The 20,675-nt window shown below is 37.5% G+C and overlaps 1 protein-coding gene and 2 long non-coding RNA genes across 3 annotated transcripts; 2 read left to right on the top strand and 1 right to left on the bottom strand.

Moving 5' to 3' along the window:
* Positions 1–1,608: 1,608 nt before the first annotated feature.
* Positions 1,609–11,489, bottom strand: LOC110719459. The gene is made up of 3 exons (XR_002511099.1): positions 11,221–11,489; positions 2,228–2,299; positions 1,609–1,988 (listed from the first exon to the last, which is right to left on the bottom strand). It is a non-coding gene; the product is annotated as an uncharacterized LOC110719459 (long non-coding RNA).
* Positions 3,908–9,524, top strand: LOC110719460. The gene is made up of 2 exons (XR_002511100.1): positions 3,908–5,400; positions 8,991–9,524. It is a non-coding gene; the product is annotated as an uncharacterized LOC110719460 (long non-coding RNA).
* A 287-nt stretch (positions 11,490–11,776) lies between the features above and the next one.
* Positions 11,777–20,402, top strand: LOC110719458 (DEAD-box ATP-dependent RNA helicase 48-like). Its single transcript, XM_021898409.1, has 10 exons — positions 11,777–12,960; positions 13,403–13,509; positions 13,793–13,848; positions 13,939–14,163; positions 14,359–14,565; positions 14,688–14,774; positions 15,597–15,692; positions 15,781–15,996; positions 16,532–16,714; positions 19,544–20,402. Exons 1-10 carry the CDS (start codon positions 11,960–11,962, stop codon positions 19,772–19,774), a joined length of 2,409 nt encoding a protein of 802 aa, XP_021754101.1. The 5' UTR covers positions 11,777–11,959; the 3' UTR covers positions 19,775–20,402.
* Positions 20,403–20,675: the final 273 nt, after the last annotated feature.

The following is a 20,675-nucleotide window of genomic DNA, read 5'->3' as shown; positions in this document are numbered from 1 at the left end:
TAGGGTTTGGAATTGAAAAGGAGGATTTGGAGGAGAGAGAAGGAGTTGCAGAGGAGAACAAAGTGAGGAGTGAGAAAATGATGATGATGATGATGATGATTGGGGAAGTGTAGATTGGTCTCTCTCTTGAGGAAGATGAAGAAAAGAATGGAGGTTTTTCTGCCATTGTTGAAAGGTAGGAGAGAGAAAGTGAGGGAATAGTGGGAAAAAAAATATATGTGGCTAGCCACACGGTGTGGCCAGCCACATATGAAAGTTTGTGCTATCAATGATATATACAGAATAAAAGATTGATTTCAATTCCATAATCCGTGGCATAATCAATGGCATAATATAATTTCCAAAATAACTGAAGCTATTCTTTATTATTATTATTATTATTATTATTATTATTATTATTATTATTATTTTGCTACAATTGGCAGGGGCTCCACACTTCTATAAGGAAAGAGATATATACAGAAAATATATATAAAATTATATAAATAGGAAGATGAGAGTAAATAGCAAACTCAGCGCACATCAGAGATCCCTTGCCAATGACCTTCCAGGCAAGAAGAAGAATAGTCATGCGCATGAATAGCCTTACTAAGATGGTGTAACAATATCAAAAGAAATCAACATCACATCGTTGTCTGATAAAAGTCCGAATTTCTCTGAGTTCTCTTGTAAAAATTTGCGAGCAACGAAGGCATTACGATGAACTGCACCCATCGACGGAAAGTGGAATTCATACTCAAATCGAAACTCTGATCTTCTGATCCTCAAAGTAAAGATTACAATTGTCTTGGATTTCAATCTAGCACTCATTGTAAAGTTCTCACATATTGTTGTCAATTTAGTACCAATACCAGACAGACTTATACCCAAATCAAAAAATTTGATTCGTATCAATACTCTGCTTCGTATCAATTGGTGCAAAAAATGGAAATTTTAAAAAATCAAGCACAAAATTATGTTCTGGAAGGAAGCATTTTCTAATGAACTGCTTAAGTGTTAGCTCTTTAATATGAGAAAAGTGATATAAAATTATGATTAATCTATCAATACCAATAATTATATGTGTCAATAATTTCCAATATAGTACACACGTAGTTTCACGTAATTTGTTAATTTATAAATAATTATAATATAATTTATTTAATTTAGTTTAATTTGAACCCACTTATATAAAATGCTAAATTCGCCACTGAAACAGACCCCAAAGGAATAAATTTCTGCTTTCAGTGCAGTATGTTCATTACTTTCCAGCTTTAGTATCTCTGCAGTATCTAAATCTGCTACTTTTATTATTGTCCTCAACTCTAATTTTAACTCCAGTAAGTACGATACTTTCACAAGCAATCTTCCAATGATAGATCTTAGGACTTTGAAGGTGAAGAACGTCACTACAATAGAATTCTGTACATGGTCTGTGTTGTGCCTAAATTATTGCTACAAGTTCATATATCTGCAGGTTGCAGGTTACAGGTTGTCACGAAGTCAATGACCTAGTTTCCAGAAGTCAAAGAAAGCTAAATTATGGTCTCCCCAAGGAATATTCTAAGAAGATCCAAGTTTGAATAAGTCAAAAGGAGTGCCAATAGAATCGAAGCTAGTAAGCTAGAAGGAACAAGTCAAACTACAATGGATAAAGCATGGAGAATGTGGCATAAATCTCAAACAGAATCTGACAACTAGCCCCGGATTCCGGAAGGGAGCTTCAAGAGGATTTTCTACAATAAATATAGGAAAAATACTTGTAAACGGGGAACAAACAATCTCTTAGCTTTACATTCCATAGCAATTAGCAATCATTAGCTACGTTACAAATTTATTCTAAACCTATATTGTACTTGTATTCAATTCTCAACCTAGTGGATTGGTGGACTCATAGCCATCCGCAGTTTTTACCCTTATTCCTGGGTTTTCTGCGTATCATTTCGTCTCTTCTTCTCCCTTTCCCCTTTGTTCATTTCTTTTAGATCATTCATCCTCATTCCTTGAACCTGCATCATCATTTGCATATCTATTAGTCTAGCTGTTGTCCAATTGAACCTGGTCTTATACGGCAGTCAAATTTTGACCTAAACTGTCTACAGTCTTCAAAAACTCAGCTGCTCTACTTAAAGAATCCAGATCATGAACAAAGTTTAATGTCTTACTCCAAGCAATTTTCTTGTCATTAATTATATCATATCCCAAATACACTTCTTTATTTTGGCCTCGACAAAGCATAAACTTATACCTTTCATACTGCCTAGTTGGATTTCTCTCCCAAACAGTATAAACTGAACTCGTCATTACAGCAGAACAAAGTCTGTAAAAATGAAATCAAATTGATTTATGTGAAAATGAAGAAAGAATAGAAAATATGTATGATGAGAATTAATTAGATGGAGCTTTTGTAAAATTAAAGAAAAAAGAATATGAAGTGCAAGAGATAGAGCTTGTGATGGAATAATGGTCTCATTTCCAATCTGCAGGTCAGTCACATTAAACTAAAGGCAGGAGCAACACAATAGTTCATTTACTAGTTTCATTCAGTAACGCACTTCCACATTTATTTTGGCCAAAAAATAAAAGTAGTCAAACATAAATATTTAAATCTTGTACATATTTCTGTTAGGTAGATGTCAAGATTGGGATTCTCGGAGATCAAGCTCCTCTTTTGGCTAAATTTTCCCCTGCTTCATGCTCATGTAACAGTGTCATTTTAGATATGCTTATACATAGTACATACTATTCATGATTTTACCATTGAAGAGGAAGATTATATTGTTTTTTGCACCTTTTTCAGAGCCAAGTTTGGTATCATATTTGTACCTTTTTAAGAATCAAGTCTGATATCATTTCCTACAAACTTTTTAAGTATTATACCATTATAGGTGACCACACTAATCACTACAAGTGTGAAAGCTAGACTTTTGTTGTTCGGCTTGGTGATAACAACACGATGTTAAATACAAGGATGATGCATTTGGTTATTGATTTAGAGCAGAGGACTTGTGGACGTTTGAAATAGGATTAGACAGGAAATTGTTGCTCTTATGCATTAACTTGCATTGTGGAAAAAAAGGTTAAATTTACATTAGCCTTACCCTAAAGACAATCTATATGTTGGTTTGCGGTGTTGTCATAAATCCTACGCAAGTTAGAGGCCAAACATTACGAGAAAAATCTCTACCCTAAACCAGCCCTGCCTGCTATTAGAAAGTTACCGGAAGGCCATCCTAAAAAAGAGAAGAAAGGAGCCTGGTAAGAAAGAGCACACCACCTTCTTTTAACGAAACAGTGGGTTTCTTCATTGCAATTTCAGATGAGGAATACTCTGAATTATGTTCACCCCGGAAAAATGCTATTATCTCTAAGGCAACCGCTTAGACCTTCTCCACAGACTACTATGTCCAAGGCCTTCAAAAAATTTGGAAGCTGCTAGGTAAAATATATCCCTTCCCAATTGGAAAAGGATTCTTCGTTTCGAAGTTCCAAGATCGTGCATATGTTGAAATAATCCTCAACAAAGGCCCATGGTTTATGATTGGTAGCTTCTTAGCTATCCAGCGGTGGAAGCCGGGGTTCAAGCCATTAGAAGAGAAATATTCTATCCACCCTGTTTGGGAAGAATTACCGGAATTACCGATGGAGTTTCTCAATGAGGGATTCTTGGAAAAAATTGGGAATACCATTGGAACTTTCATCTGTGCTATCACAAAATCCAAGGATCAAGGAAACCTAAGGTTTGCAAAATTGCTAGTGCTCGTTGACACTTCACAACCAAGGAAACAATGGCTATGGTTGGGAAAATTAAAATAGGAAATCATCTACGAGAAATAAAAGAAGTAGTTAAGATGAAGTCAAACATCACGGAGAAGATGGCCGAAAAATGGCTAGGTCTGGTGATCAGAACTCGGAAAGAGTTAGCTGAGATGGTGAATGGCAACGGGTGAATACGAAAAACAGAGTCTTTACCGAGCAGTCTAGTTCTCCGCGAAAAAATGATTCAAAAGTGGGCCCCCAAATCGAAAACAGTAAGTGAAAATCCTTTTTGGATTTTATCTAATGACTTGAATAGTGGAAAAATGACGTGTCAAGACCCCATTAATAAAACCACTTCAAATTCCTTACAACCCATACCCATACTGTCACTTCAATCCCACTTCAACTCCTCCTCTTCTGAATTCATCCCTGTAGCTCACCGCCTATCTTCCTCTTGTCAAATCCATAGCCCTTTCACCTTCCCCATACATAACTTTACCATGGCTATTTCCAAGAATAAAAAATCGAATAAATACACAGAAAACACCTTCCAATTTATCTATCCTAACCATAACCACACAGAAATTCTCCCACCATGAGCAAGCTAACTTTGAGCGAATACCTCAACAAGCTGATAAACGAGGACCCCGACGAACTCAAAGATCAAGGGGGTTTTCTAAGGCCTCCAATTTTCATACCCACGGTGATCAATCTGACGCTATCACTGGCGAGGAACCTCATAACAAAGACAAAGCTGGTGATCACCTTCCCGGAGTCGATGCTCAACCTGACTTCGTTCTATGCTCAGGGTCTCCTCGGAGAATGGCACGCCATCACACCGGGTACCATGAGGAGCATTCTTCTGAATCCGGAACAAGCTGCTTCTCTGTTTGTGCACCTTCAGATTGGCTATGGCAGATAACCCAACACAGCTGGTTCCGGCTCACATTCCATCGATCTTGGATGTGAAGCACATCAGCAGAGCTCTGGAGATAATTCTGAAATGGTGGATCAAACGCCTCCAACAAGACTACTCACTGATGGTGGTTCCTTGGGAACTACAATTTCTCATCGACTCGGTTCTCGTGCTTCCGAAAGAAAGTAAGGTGTTATCGATTACAGAATAATGACTGGTGCTTGAATCCCTATTATGAACAAACAATGTCAAAATGATGCACCTCGTAAGGGAGGCGTAATAGCTACACCTATCCGTAGGATGGGGAAAAGTGAAAGGGGGAGACGACGAGATGTCGGAAATCAAAATACAAAAGAATACGGTGTCCATGTTCAACAACTTTTTGGAGAAATGTGGAGCTGGACAATTATGCGGCTTACGCATCGAGGAAGGAAATGGCCAGACTTCCAATAATGATTCCGGGAATGACGGTGCTTCTGTGGAATGCTAGGGGAATAGCTCAGGATGGTTTCAAGAGAAACATCCGCCAGCTTATCAAATACCACGAACTTGACATAATCATCCTCACTGAGACCAAAGTGTCTAAACTCAGTTGTGAATCTCTAATCTCTACCATTCCATACAACTCCTTCGAGGTGGTGGACCCTGTGGGTTTTTTTTGGAGGGATTCTAGTCATGTTGAACTCTTGCTCCAACAAATCATCACTGTTTCTAAACAACCCCGTGATATCCATGTCGTTGTCCAGGTAAACTCAAATTTGAAATTCTTCGTATTTTCCATTTATGCATCAACTTCGTATCATGGTAGACTAGAAATGTGGGATTCTTTAAAAATTCCGAGTGATTTAATTAGTATGCCATGGTTGTGTGTGGTGACTTTAATGAACTTTGCTTCGATCATGAAAAATGGGGGGTGGGGGGAAATGCTCACCCTCTTCACTAGATGAGAACCTATAAAGACACCATGGAGGCCTGTCACCTCTTGGACTTGGCATACATTGGCCACAAGTTCACTTGGTTTAATAAACAGAGAAAAAACCCAAATTTTGAAAGACTTGATAGATTTTAGGCCAACAATGATTGGATTACAAAATTCCCTCATAATGTGGTACAAAATCTACCAAGAATGTCTTCTGACCATTATCCCCTTCTTCTCTCCCTTACTAAGAAAGTTAACTTTCCTGGTAAGAAATCGTTCAGATTTAAGCCAATGTGGCTCTCAGACCTTGAACTCATGCCATTTGTCTAGCAGAGATGGACCTTCTACACCTCTCTTTCTAGCAGAAGCTTCAATTCCTTGCTTCAGATCTTAAGACTTGGGCTACCTCTCACTTTTGTTCCATTAACACTAAAAAAAAACCCTGACAGCTAGAATTAATGGTGCCCAACTAGACTACCAAAGAAACCCCTCAAATACCAAACTTTTTTATCTAGAAAAAAACCTCCAAACACAACTCAATCAAGTCTTAGAGCGGGAGGAGATCTTCTGGGAAGCTAGAGCAAGAACAGATTAGATCCTTCAAGGTGACAAGAACACTAAATTCTTTCATTCATGTGCAATCATTAGGGGAAAAAAATAGAATCATGTCCATCAAAAATAGTGTGGGGGAATGGTTAGATGACCCTGTCCAGACCCATAGTCACATCTACAACCATTTCAACAATTTGTTCACCTCTAACCAGGTCAACCCAAACTATGTCCATTCTCAACACTATATTGAAAACACCATGATTCCAACCCTCATTGAAACTAGAGAAGCCCTTTTATCCATAGGTCCTATGAAAGCACCTGATGGATTCCATGCTTTATTCTACCGGTCCTCTTAGGACTGTATCCAAAGTGACTGCTTTTCCTTGGTAAAAAATATCTTCACTACTAAACAAATCCCTGAGGAAATCAATAAAACAGTAATATGGCTTGTTCCAAAGACTCACAACCCTTCCCAGATTACTAGGTTCAGACCAATCAATTTGGTCAACACTTCCTACAAAATTATTTCTAAGATTCTTATAAATAGGATTAGACCTCACCTACACTCCTTAATCTCTCCAAATCAAAACAGTTTTCTTAAGGGAAGGGGAATTGAGGACAATTATATAATTGTCTCAGAAATACTCCACCCCATGAGAAAAAGAGGGGGGTCAAGAGGCCTGTTTGCTTTGAAACTGGACCTTGAAAAGGCCTATGATAGAATAGAATGGTCTTTCATTAGGCATTGCTTTCAATCTTTCAACTTTTTAGAGGACACCATATCTCTTATTATGTCTTGTATTTCTTCTGTCTCTTCTCAAATTCTCATCAATGGTAAGCTGTCAAAGCCTCTCTTCCCCTCAAGGGGAATCAGATAAGGCGAACCCCTATCCCTTTACATCTTTATCATGTGCCTTGAATACCTATCCATACAAATACATGATCAATGCCACCTCAAGAGATGGAAGCCTTTCAAATTCAGAGGAGGAAAAACTGACATATCACACCTCCTCTTTGTAGATGATGGTTTGTTATTTGGGATTGCTGACAATAAGACCCTAATTTAGTAATTTCCATTTAAGACACCTTGAAAAATTTCTGCTCAGTTTCTAGCCAAAAAATAAATGAGGAAAAAAAACCAAATTTTCTTTTCAAAAAACACTCCTCTTAACATAATTGATGATTTTGAATAAACCTTGAATGTCATCCAATCTAAAGACCACGACACTTACCTAGGATATCCCCTAAATGACAAGAAGCCAAATAGGAGACAAGTCTCTGCTCTCATTGATAAAATTGGGAAAAAGTTAGCCTTCTGGAAAACAAACACTTTGTCTAGGGGAGGTAGAATTGTACTTCTACAATCTACCATGTTCTCCATTCCTAAATACCAAATGACATGTATGAGCCTCCCTAAGTATATCACTGGGAAACTTGATTCCATTTGCTCAAATTTTCTTTGAAGAGGGTCTCCAGAAAAGAAAAAAATCACTTGGGTTTCCTGGGAGAGTGTCTGCCAAGAAAAGGAGAAAGGGGGACTGGGATTTGTTAGCCATGATGAGTTAAACCAATTAGGGCTTGCTAGATTATGTTGGATGATTGACACTAAAGCAAACTGGGCTGGGAAAATCCTATTTGAGAAATACATCCAAAACAAAAATAACCCGACCCCTTTCACTAAAGGCTCCCATATATGGAATGTTGTGGGTAAAGGGTGAAATTTATTCAAAAATAGCCTCCAATGGGAACCAGGAGATGAAAACACTATAAACTTTTGGTATGATGGTTGGTTACAATTTGATTCCATGAGAAGCCTGCTAGTGGGACCCCTAAACCGTCACTGTAATATTTAAAGCCTAAATTCTCTTTCAATTCACTCAAAATTTGAACTAGAAGACCAGATTCAATTCCAGCTGTATGAAAACCTCTTCTCTAGAATTAATGAGACCATCCTTACTAACAGCAAGGACTTTAACTTCACTTATTGGACAAAAAAGGGCAAATTTGATAGCAAGAAGGCAAAGAATTGGCTGCTTTCCAATAGAAATTGCCTCCCAAAATGCTATCACATTCAGAACTGGGATTGGAGCAGCTTGTGGAAGGCAGATACCATCCCAAAAATAAAAATCTTTCTTTGGCAGCTGATGTGGGATAGACTACCAACTTTTGCAAACCTCTACACTAGAAATATTTCTCCTACCTATGCATGTATCTTCTACCAAACCTCAGAGGAAAATGCTAATCATATTTTATGTTTCTATATAAGAGCAAAAGACTTCTGGTCAGAGCTCTGTACCCCTTTATCATGCATTAGGAAAAAAAATGAACCCCTTCAAATTTGGATCCAAAATTACCTGAAAACAAAAACCATCTCACACAACAACCTACCATAGAACATCTTATTCTGCTTTGCTCTTTGGAAAAGAAGGAACCTTTGGCTTTTCTCTCAAACAAACTTCGGCTTACAAAAGTCCACATCCTAGTGCATTTAGGCTGCTAGTGAATGGTTTTACTCAACTATAAGCCAAAAACTAGAAAAGAGCCCAATCAATCTGCTTGGGATCCTCCCCCTTACCTCTTTCCTTAAGTTAAACATTGATGCCTCCTTCATAAGTTTTACCAAAGAAACGAGTTGTGCAGGGATTTGTATAGATGAAAAAGGCATAAGGAGAGGTGGTTTCCAATAGAAGGGTTACTCTGCTTCAACAAAGGATGCAGAGTTACAGGGAATATGGCTAGTTATTGGTTGGATACAAGCAAGAGGATGGACCAAATGCATCATGGAATCCGACAATAGATACTTAGTGGAAGAGATTAATGACAATAACTCTACCTATGATCTAACCCTAAAATTGAATATTGCAGGCAGCAGTTGTAGAATCTACCTGAGGTCAAGCTATACTATGGAGAAAGAGGGAAAAACGAAATAGCTGACATCCTGGCTAAAGATGCAAGAAAAAATCTAACTATTTTGAATCAGTTACGTAATATAGACTATCCTCTTGATGTATGTATTTCTGCTATGAACAAGGAAGTAGTTTTACTAGATAGGGATGATTCCCTCCAGAATGTAATTTTGGGCTATCCGATGGGAAGCCAAACGAACGATGGAACCTTTTTATTTATGAATTAAGTCCCTCTTTTATCTCAAAGAAAAAGAAATAACACACCCCTCTAATATAAGAAAAATGCATAAATCCAATAAGTGCAGAAGGTGTATAGCCATTATAAGAGAACTTGTAAGAACACATCCCTTTCACCTAAGAAAATAGAAAATAAAGACAAAGGTGGAAAACCTAGATCAAACAAGGAAGTAAAAAAGGGGTTGAGGAAAGAAACAAAGACCAGTAATCATATATTGTCATTTAGTCTGTTGGTATAAAAAAAAAAAATTGAAAAAGAAACACAAAGCTGAATGCCAGAGGCACCACCAACAAAGATGAAACTACATTATTTAGCCAACATGGTTGTTAGCTCTAATGTGGCAGCATGTGTGATTGCTAGTGAAGAAGGATTTACCCTAGGAGAAAATGTTATAGACTGTTTAAAAATATATGTTTCATTCGCAAATCATCAAATAAAATAGAGGAAACTTAGCCAAAAGCCAATTGGGAATCCTTAGAATTGTTGCAGTGTAAGTCAATATTAACCAATAATCGTGCCCACAATAACATATCAACAACGAAACACAATAGGAAACATATCTTACATTTGGTATGTCTAGTTAACTTTACATACGGAGTAAATTAGAGTTGTATCAGGAATGTTTACCTAATGTTATGGAGTCGATTTAGGCTAAACTAGAAATCTAAGGCAGGTAGACTTCCTAGCATTGCATCGTATTTATATTACTTGACAATTGATGTAAAGATTATGCCTTACCCTAAAACTTGACAAAACATTCTAACGAAATCATCTTCTTGGCAGTATCTTTCCTTGCAACCAACCACCCAGTATCTAAAGCTGGCCAAAGGCACGCGCAACACTAATCTATACTCATAGTCCTTCAAACATTCTTAAGACTCCAATAAACAAGAAAATAAAGCAATTACTTAATATAATCCTCCAAACAAAGCATTCGCACACTTCCACACTCTAATTACACTAAACATACACAATTACACGTAAAACAAATAACAGATAACAATCATCAGTACTTGTTTTACACTTAATCAACAATGCAATGAAATAATCACATTCAAAAACTACTACTACCAATCAAATAAAATTTAAAAAACTTTGTAACAAAAATGATAAAATTTCACCTAAAAATGTCATTCCCATCAAGCATAAACACCCCAGGCAATTTCTTATCTCTTCTTCCTCATCATCAATCACCACAACCTTTCCAAGCCTAGCTCTCTCCTTATTGCCCCACATATTCCCAACCTCTCTCCACAGCCCTGCCCCCGGCTTCAGTCCACCACCACCACCCTCCAATTCCAACACCACCACAGGCTTATAATATTCATCCACCGGCAAATCACCATTAATCGTCCTCGCCTTGCTGTGCCCACTTATCACCCAAAACTCCCTTCACCACCCACACTAAACCCTACACACCCAGCCCGTGACCCGGGAAGGTTAGCTAGTGGGGCCCACTCACTAAAAATCATATAGCTCAGAAAACCCGACCCGAGACCTGGATGCCCCGAACTTTGACCCGCCTCCCGCCACTACAATCATCCCACGGGCCACCGCTGCTGCAGCAAGGGACCCACATGGGTTGATCATGGGTGCGAGTGAGACCTACATCCCAACCGCCAAATCGAACCGGAAAACAGACGCATTATTAATGGGTCGGTCAATCGGAAAAGACCGGTATCAAACAGTGACCCGCCTAATACATACAAATTTGGCAGGAATTATAATCAATAGCAAAAATCTTGCAACAAAATCGCTCGTTTTAAGCATCCATAAACTTAGTAATTATACATTAGTTCAATAATCCATCAAAGAGAAACCCTACGTTAACTATACTAACATTTTTTGAAAGGAAGGAACTACTATACTAACATTTAAATTAATGATAGTGTGAAATTAAACCCTAGATTGGGCAATTAATATTCAAGAATTAAAGAAACAGTAATCTTACCTCAAAAGCAGCTTCAATGGAGGAAAGAAAGCTTAGAAACCATTCCAATGGATTACACAAATACGCTTCAATGAATTGGTGAAGTGAGGATTTCAAATTCTACATTTGATATTGGATGATTGGGCTGACTTATTAAATGACATAAAATTGGTCTGACTTATAAAATGACATGAAATTGGGTCACATCCAAATCCCAATTCCTATATTATCCAAATTTGAACCTAAAAAAGTGAAAATCAAGTGTGATCAGCAAAATTGATTAAAAAAAATAAAAATTAGGCGTATGTGGTTTGATTCAAAATTGTATGAAATGATTGAAATCTATTTCCTTAGTTAAAGTGATTGATTAACAAACACTATCTTTTAGTATATTTGTAAAGTATCTTACCTATGACTTTGTGATTGATTCCCTTAATTGTATACCTCACGTGATTAGTGTCTTAATTTTTATAGCATGTAAATATTTTTTATGAAATACAATTCATCTACTCCTACAAAAAATAAATGACGGAGGGATTTGCCAACCCAGTGAAGACTATGAAGCATTGAAGCTACGGAACTACCCTTGAAAATCTCAGACATCATTCACATCAAGGTTGATTAACAACCATTTACTAAAAAAAAAAAAAAATAGTTTATCAACCAGGGCAAAAGTCAAACCCTCACTCACTTCCGTCAACCCTCTCTCCTCATTTGTCTCCCGCTAAAACCCTAAACCCTCATTTCCACAAAAACCACCATGATAACCACCGTAATCATCCGAGAATCATCCAGAACCTTCCGAAACCGCCCACCATTCTCTCTCCTCTGGGCCCGACCCATGGGCGGAGGGCCTCGAACCTTCCCAGGCGGACTCAACAAATGGCAATGGAAGCGCCTCCATGAAAAGAAAGCTTCCCAGAAAGAGAAGCGCCTTATTGACCATGAAAAGCAGCTTTACCAAGCTCGTCTTCGTTCCCAGATCCGGGCCTCCGTTTTGGGCTTGCCGGAGAAGCCCGAAGGCCCGTCTCATTCCCCCATGTCACCCCAGGAGCATATTAAAGCCCTTGCTGACCGACTCATGAAACCGGGTGCCGATGATTTGTGGAATGACGATGATGGCCTGGTACATTCACCTCCCCGGGCCGGACCGAGTAAGCCGAATGATCCGGGTATTGATCTCAGGAAGTTTGTTAATGATGGTAATTTTCAGCAAAAGAGGGGTTTTTGTAGTCAGATAAATGATGACGGTATTGGTATTTTGATGGGTTTTAGGGGTAATTTGCATCAAATGAGGGGGTTTTGTGAAGGGAATTTGATGGGGTTTAAGGGTAATTTGCAGCAAATGAGGGGTTACTCTGGAAATGTGAAGGGGAAAGTGAAGAAGAAGTTTTATAAACATATAAAGGGAAGTTCGTCGAGTGAGGATGATGAGGAAGATTATGGGAAGTTGAGTAGTAATGCAAGGTGGCCGAGGTTTGTTTTGGAAGGGAATGAACCGGGGAGCGGGGAGGAGGGTGGAAAGGGTGATGTGAAAAGTGTAAGGGGGTTTATGGGGAATGCAACATTAGGAAAGTATGATGTGAAGGTGACGAAAAGGCGGATTGTGAAAGAGTTGGAGGAGTATGCTGAGCAAGAAGATGAAGAGGGTGATTTGGCTGAGAAAATTTATGAGATTAAGCAGGAGATCATTGAGAGGAAGCGGATGGAAGAAATTCAAGAGGTGACCGATCGCGATGAGTTTGTTGCCTCTGAAAAGAGGTGGGATTGTTATTTTGTTGATAATGTTATGCAAGGTGTTTGCCAATTGTTATTACTTACATTTTAAATATTTGTTGTTGCCTTTTGGTTCGTGTGCTTATGTTCACAATTGTTGTTTATTATTAGTTAAAGAATTCATAAACTAGTAAAATTTGACTAATGTAGTAAAATTTGTAGATGTCTTTAATGGCCATATAGAAGTTGGATATGAGAGTCTGAGATAGTATGTGAGTTTTTAGTTGCTTAAGGGTAGCTGAAGAAGGGAGAGGGGGGGGGGGGGGTTGCGCTGCTTGATAATTATATCCTTAGCTGCCTTGCATTGGTAAAATTGATGCTGTTTGTTTTTTGCTGGTGTTACGTAATGACTTTAAGAACTTCAATTGATGTACTATTTCATTTTTAAGCTTTATCTGTTAAGCTATCTTCTTGATTGTTGTTTCAGATTTGAGGACTGTGGCATATCACCCTTGACAATTAAGGCATTAACTGCTGCTGGCTATGAAGTGATGACTAGGGTTCAAGAAGATACACTGTCTGCTTATCTTGAGGGTAGGTTACCGTCAAACTTCTGGTCATGTTCTTGCTTCTGCAATTGCCATGTGTGTGTTCAATGTAAGATAAACGAGGGACTTGCTGTGCCTGAGCTCTGCCATCTCTTGGATTGATTTCAGCAAATTTTCCTGCTCTGGTCTATTCTTAGACCATTAGAGCTGTTAGAGGCATTGGTTTAGTTGTATTGAATGGAGTCTAGGAGTGGTGTGGTAGATAGTCTGTATTACTTTTATTAAGGTCTTATATTCCATTATTTTGACTGTCATGTTTTCTCTTGTAGGTAAGGATGCTTTAGTCAAATCTAGAGCTGGGACAGGAAAAACCACTGCTTTTCTGGTATACAATTATTATCTCTTTCTTTTGGGGTTAAATAGTTCTCTGTTTTTTATAATGCTTTACTGCAGTGGCCTTGTTAAATAAAAACAGCTTCCTGCAATTGAAACAGTTTTGAAAGCTATGCTTAGTGACAAAGCTAAGCGTGTGCCTCCTATATATGTTCTCATTCTTTGCCCCACGAGAGAACTTGCTAGTCAGATTGCTGCAGAAACAAGGGTTTTGCTGAAGAATCATGACGGCTTGGGTGTCCAAATGCTAGTTGGTGGTACACGTTTCAAAGATGACCAGAAACGCCTGGAATTGGATCCTTGCCAGGTGCGTCATTTGGCCTTTCTTTTTTTTTTTTTTTTTTTTTTTTTTTTTTTTTTTTTTTCGGTAGCAGAAATTTAACAGGCCAACAAGATATCCTTAAAGCCATTCTATTATTCTGTAGTGTGTCAAGCAAGTCTTATTTTCAACTTTGCATATATCTGAGAATTTTTACTGATTTTCCAAACTAAAACCTTGCAGATTTTGGTTGCTACTCCTGGTAGATTACTTGATCACATTGAGACCAAATCAGGCTTGTCTACAAGATTAATGGGACTTAAAATGCTTGTACTAGACGAAGCTGATCATCTGCTAAATCTTGGGTTTCGCAAGGACATGGAGAAAATTGTTGATTGTTTACCTCGTCGACGACAGTCTCTGTTGTTTTCTGCAACAGTGCCAAAAGAGGTTGTTATTTATTACTCCTGCTTACACCAGTATTTTGGTTTAAAATAACACTAATAAACCAAGGTGTTCAAAGCTTTATTTGTTTGCATAACTGCTGGTCTTGATAATATCTTTATTTTCAGGTCCGTCGAATTTCTCAGCTTGTTCTTAAACGGGAGCATGCTTTTATCAACACTGTGGATGCAGGCAGTCCAGATTCCAGTTCTAAGGTACTTTGCTGGCACTTTGATATAACTATTTTCAATGAACTGCTTATTTGTGATAGCAACTGTCTATGCTAAGTCATCATTCTCCTCCTAGATGATGTGCTTATTTATCATTTTGAAGTAGTTTAAAGTTTAAACTGCTGAAAGTGTGGGAAAGCTTTTCTTGGAGAATTTTTGGTTTGATATTGAGTTCTTTTGCAAAGGCTTTACTTAAACCTTAATTTTCAGTATCCTAATTTCATTAGCTTTTGTTCAAAATTGTGTCAGAGTTGAAAGCTTTGCATGTTACTCACTTTTACACCTAGGGGAAGGAAATGAAACTCCTGAATTCTAATTTGTTTGGTCGGGAAGGGGAGAAGTTTTCTTCCGCTAATGTTTGGCTGGCCTACGGAGTTTAAATCCCCACCTCACTTATTCATCCTTGATGTTTGCCCTCTTACAACTATGCAACAATAACTACATTCCCATTGTTTTCACCACATCGTGTCCTTGATCTCTCCTAAACTGTGCATGGATGCATCCATGTGTAGTATTGGCGCCCCTCAATACTGGATTAGAAATTGATGTTCCTTTTCCATGAATGCCTGTATACAACCTAGTGGAGGGATTGTTTGACAGCTGAGGTTTAGGTTGTCCTGGATATTTTTTCAATTATGTGGAGCAAAATTGGCACACCATATTTACATTTGAAGCCGATATGCATGTGATTAAATTAGTTTGTTGCTATCTTCTCAAATTTTGAAGTTAATTCCAATTGATTTGCTTTAGTATTATTATGACTAGGGAAGGATTTATCTATTTATTATAGATGATTGCTTTATGTAGGTGAAGCAGACTTATATAATAGCTCCCCATGATGTGCATTTTCATGTAGTATACCAACTTTTGAAGGACCATATTACAGAAATGCCAGACTACAAGGTAAGGAGGTGTTCTGCTTTTCTGAATTTGATCAGTACATATGCCACCTGTTTCTGATGTGTGATGGAATGCTTGAACTTGCTTCCAGGTTATCGTTTTCTGTACGACTGGAATGGTGACTTCACTTATGTACCTTCTCTTCCGTGAAATGCGTTTAAATGTTAAGGAATTGCATTCAAGAAAGCCTCAACTCTACCGATCTCGTACAGTTGAAGAGTTTAAACAATCAAAACGTCTGATTTTAATTTCATCTGATGTATCTGCTAGAGGAATAAACTATCCTGATGTTACTTTAGTTATTCAGGTATGCCTTAACTTATGATTTATACTGTATATAACTACTTCTATTCTTTTTGAAGTTTCATATAAGGTTTGTTATAGATTTAGTCTATTGACCAATGACCAACACATAACAACGTGGACTAAGGCAATAGGGATTTTTCTGTGCTTTATAGTCCGTGTCCGCACCACCTCTTTAAAATTGCCTCGCCTCAATTTACTCAAAATAAAAATCAATTATTGCTAGACTATATAATAAGCAGTCCTTTGTGCCTCTTTGAAATTACCTCTTTGGTAATCTCAACCCTAACCCACTTTTTCCAGGTTAGGCTCAATTTAAGCTAGCAAGTTGGGTAAGCTTTGAAATTCAACATGTATCTTGACCTTGTCAGAATCTGGAATCTTTGACCAGTTTAGACTAGTAAAAAACTAAAAAACCTTCTCCGAAATATGGCAAATGAAATTAGCATGTACTTTTGTGCACATAGGCCTTTGAGTAGATTATTATTTTGTATCTAAAATTTGCAACTATTTATATATGAAAATGTGGATATTTCCAGGTTAGATCTCCCTCTGATAGGGAGCAATATGTACATCGCCTTGGGAGGACTGGTCGTGAAGGAAAAGATGGTGAAGGCATTTTGCTGCTTGCTCCATGGGAAGAACATTTCTTGGAGGACATAAAGGACTTGCCTGTTCAAAGGTCTTCGGCACCACATGTTGACCCATATGCAAGATCAAAGGTTTTATTTCTTTCTTGTAGCATTCTGCTGCAATATATAAATACTACTATTAAGCTTTGACCAAGAGCAAATACATATATGGAAAATAATTCTCTGGTTTATGAATTCTGGTATTCTGCATATTCATGTTGACTCGCTGCTGTTCTTGATAGGCTTAAGATAGAGAACTTATTAAACTCACGCTCTTGATTAGGATTTTGACTTCCTCAGAATACTCTTAATCTGAGCAATCACACAATATTCTAGCTCTCTCCTGTATTAATTTATAAAGGTTTGTGGATCACTTTTAAATTTCACAAGCAAATTTTACTCAAATTATCATTCTCAATTTCTCATATATTCCACAACTCCACAATTTATTACTAGAACCCCTTATACAAAGTTGATTAGACTAACAGTATAAAACTTTACAGTAATAAAAGTAATAATCAAATTTTAGTTAGGAAAATTTGTCAAAAAATGCCTTACTAGTCAAGTAGTCACTCTTTGTGAACTGGTACCTTTTTTTTTTTTTTTTTTTTTTTTTTTTTGGTGTGTGTGTGTGGGGGGGGGGGGGGGTTGAAATAATAGCCTGTCGTGGCTTTGAGTTTGTGGCAATGGGAATTGGGGGATTAGAGATGGGGATTGGGAATTCTGAAAAATATTGTCCATTCCTTGTTTGGTGAATTGATAGGAATAGATTTAACAATTTACAAGCGCAACCCACCCCCCCTTTTGTCTTGTTGCTATAATGCTATTTTTCTGGTAGGAAAGTTAATATTCCGGCATTTGAGTTCCATTTTCCAGCCTCTCTATACCCTATTCACACATGCTGAGTCATGGTTCTTTTGTTTAAAATTTCAAGAATATGAAATGAGAAATAGATAAGATCAAAAAAGGATTAAAAAAAACAAACTGATGTGGATTCTAACCCCTTGTTTAGTCAAGATTTTAGAAAACCCACAATCTTGAAATAAAGATCCAATCTTGAAGGATTTCTTTAAGATTGAATAAAAATGAACCGATCTTTCTCCTCACAAGATCACTCCTGAAACTTATGATTCGAATCCCCAAATTAATTAACCCACTCCTGGACGCTAATTATTTTGAGATTAAATTCTTAGCCTACTCCTAGACACTAAGTGTTTAATGTTCTAATCTTCAACCAACTCCTTGAATTGAGCAAAACGTTTAAGCAAAAAGCTAAACAATGAATTTTTATTCAACTGAATTTTTGTGTATTTGTTATGTATCTACAAAGCCACGAAAATAAGCTTTTATAGGACTCAAAAGAGGTATCCTAGTCCTCCTAGAAGTAGGAGATCTAACCTAGATAGGATTCTAATAATCCTACATAAGATAGAATTTCAATCCTATCAAAGATAAGATTTCTAGGTAGTTTATTCCTAATCAAACTCTAACTAACTAAAAACTTTCCTAATCACCTTAGGAAGTTTATAGCAACTAAATGACAGAAAAATAAACTTATCCTAATTGCTTAAACCAAGAAAAACCCTTTCAAGTGAAAACTTGCAAGCAAAACTCTAGAAATAAACTAAGTATATAAAAAATCATCCTTTTCATGTCGCCGCCACCACACCACCACACGCGCCGCCCCTTGTCTCACGCACCGGCTCAGGCTGCAGCTGGGTTCAAGGTGGTTCCGGGAAGGTGGCGCGTGGGCCCCATCTCGGCGCGTGGCCATCGTGCTCCTCGCCGGAAGTGAACTGCTCCATTTCTTCTTCTTTGCAAATCATGCTTCCTTCTTTCCCTAGTGAACTAGTGAACCTTTCCTTGTTTATTTCTTTGTTTGGGCAGCCCATAATGAAGCTATTTGGACCTTTTAAAAGTGTCTTGGACCCTTCAAAAGAATTAGCCTCTTGATTCACATCACTAACCAAAACAAATGGAACGTGTATTGTAAGCTGGACTTTTCTCCTAGAATTCGGTGATGAGGTCTTAATTTTAAAATACGTTTATTAAGGTGCTATTTAGCAAAACACAAGATACTAGCTCATAAAAGGAATGAAAAAATAAGGTAATCTTCGACATATATTTTCCCAATAATATGTATAATTATAAATTACCTATCCCATACTCACGAGCCCTAATTAGCCCATAGAAGATACCATGTCCCATTTTCACTTGTTTAACCAGACCCAAACATCAATAATAACAAAGATAAACAAAATATTAACTTATCTGGTGCTTGCTACTGCATATATATATATATATAAACCTGTATACAAGGAGGGAGTTGGGGCACTAGGCTAAATGAAGGCAGTATTGTCATGAAGTGACTAGAAGGTTATTGACTTTATTGTTATATCCAAGTAGTGTATGTTTCTGGGCCAAGTATAAAGTAAAAATATGGTTCCTAAAGCCATTTTTGAAAGCAATCATTTGTGGAGAAAAAGGAGTGAGTGCCTTGTTATAAAGAAGGGGAATGTAAACAGGAAGCTTCCGATGGAAAAGTGAAAATGCTTAAAGAAATAAAGAAAGAAAGAAATAAAGTCACATATAATACAAGCGTTATTTCCTTGTGGATCAAGGTGGTCCTTTATTTGCTATCATTTATTTGGTGAGGGCTGTGTTCAAAATTTGGTTTTAAAGTCAAGAATAAGCTTGAAGTCTTGATCCTTAAGGAGAGGGAAAATAAGAAAAATGAAAGATTTTACAATTCTCACTCGTGTTACTTTCACATTGGTTTTACACCATTCTTTTGGAATTGAATTATTACTACAATTCTCACTTGGGTATCTTTCACATTGGTTTTCATTATTCTTTTGGAAATGAAATGTTACTACAATTCTCATTTGGGTTTCTTTCACGGTTTCTTTCACCTTGCAGATGGTGGATTCAATGGCAAAGATTGATACTAGTGTGAAAGAAGCTGCGTACCATGCTTGGCTTGGTTACTATAATTCTCTTAGGGAAATAGGCAGGGATAAGACCTCACTCGTGAATTGGGCAAACCAATTTTGTGAGTCAATTGGGTTGGAGAAACCTCCTGCACTTTTCAGAAAAACAGTTGTAAAAATGGGTTTGAAAGATATTCCTGGCATTCGTGTAAGGAAATAGCACACTTCGATGTTCAGAGTACTTGGATAAACTCGCTTCAGTTTTTTATAGCTGGGAAGTGCTGTCAAAGATTTTCAATACAACTGAGGAAGCCAAATTCCTCAGCCTGACAGTTGGCCGGGGGAGGCACGTGTACAAGAAGGAAGCTTGAGCTTAATGCAAATGGCTAAAATCTCCCATGCTGCAATTGAATTGGGAATGAACCTCATTCTCAAACGAAAAGAAAGAAGACAGCGGGACTGTTTTGATTGTGTGCACAACTCTATGACACCAAAATCAAATATGCCACTTTTAGGCCTTTTTACCAGTTTAGGTCCCTTAAGGGGCTCTGAATGGGGCCATTTTTTTTTTGAAGCTCAGCAATGCGGAATAGTTGTACATTCTTCAGTTGATTTCTCAGTTAAAATGTCATATAGTCATATTCATCTGATTTCTTGTAACTGTTTCATCATGTCTATGTCTATGTCTAATGTATTGCTCCTGCCTATCTCTGAGATTTCAATATCAAGTTATCAGATTAATTTCATTACCCCCACCCCCCTTTTTTTCGGATGATCCAAATTCCAGTATTACCCTTTTTGGGTATCAAAGGCTGTCTTAACAAAATCTTATTGCAATGTATTGTACATCTATCTTTCTCATAAATATTTACGCAAACAACTCGACGTTTCCTTGGCACTAAACCAATTAATATCTCCTCATTTGACCCAAATTTTCACTTGTTAACTAGTAAATTTTCCTGTGTGATATTATTTGTGTAGCATTAAAAAATGGCATGGTTGCACTACAATCACTATAGTCAATAGATATACGAAGGCTAGTATTATTTACATAAGGTAGCTATCGCATTGACATAATAACTCTCTGCTGGTGTTAGTTGATTTTGTTTCTTTTTGCAATT

Source organism: Chenopodium quinoa, unplaced genomic scaffold, assembly GCF_001683475.1.
Source record: "Chenopodium quinoa cultivar QQ74 unplaced genomic scaffold, ASM168347v1, whole genome shotgun sequence".
Taxonomy (NCBI): Eukaryota; Viridiplantae; Streptophyta; class Magnoliopsida; order Caryophyllales; family Amaranthaceae; genus Chenopodium; species Chenopodium quinoa.
Note: the sequence above shows the minus strand (reverse complement) of the source record. Positions and strands in the feature narration are given on the sequence as shown.

Bases quoted from the DNA above. Each gene is read 5' to 3' on its own strand.
- LOC110719458 (XM_021898409.1), top strand. From the start codon at position 11,960: ATGATAACCACCGTAATCATCCGAGAATCATCCAGAACCTTCCGAAAC. The intron at 14,164-14,358 runs GTGCGTCATTTG...AAAACCTTGCAG, and splicing joins TGGAATTGGATCCTTGCCAG to ATTTTGGTTGCTACTCCTGG. The intron at 16,715-19,543 runs GTTTTATTTCTT...TTCACCTTGCAG, and splicing joins ACCCATATGCAAGATCAAAG to ATGGTGGATTCAATGGCAAA.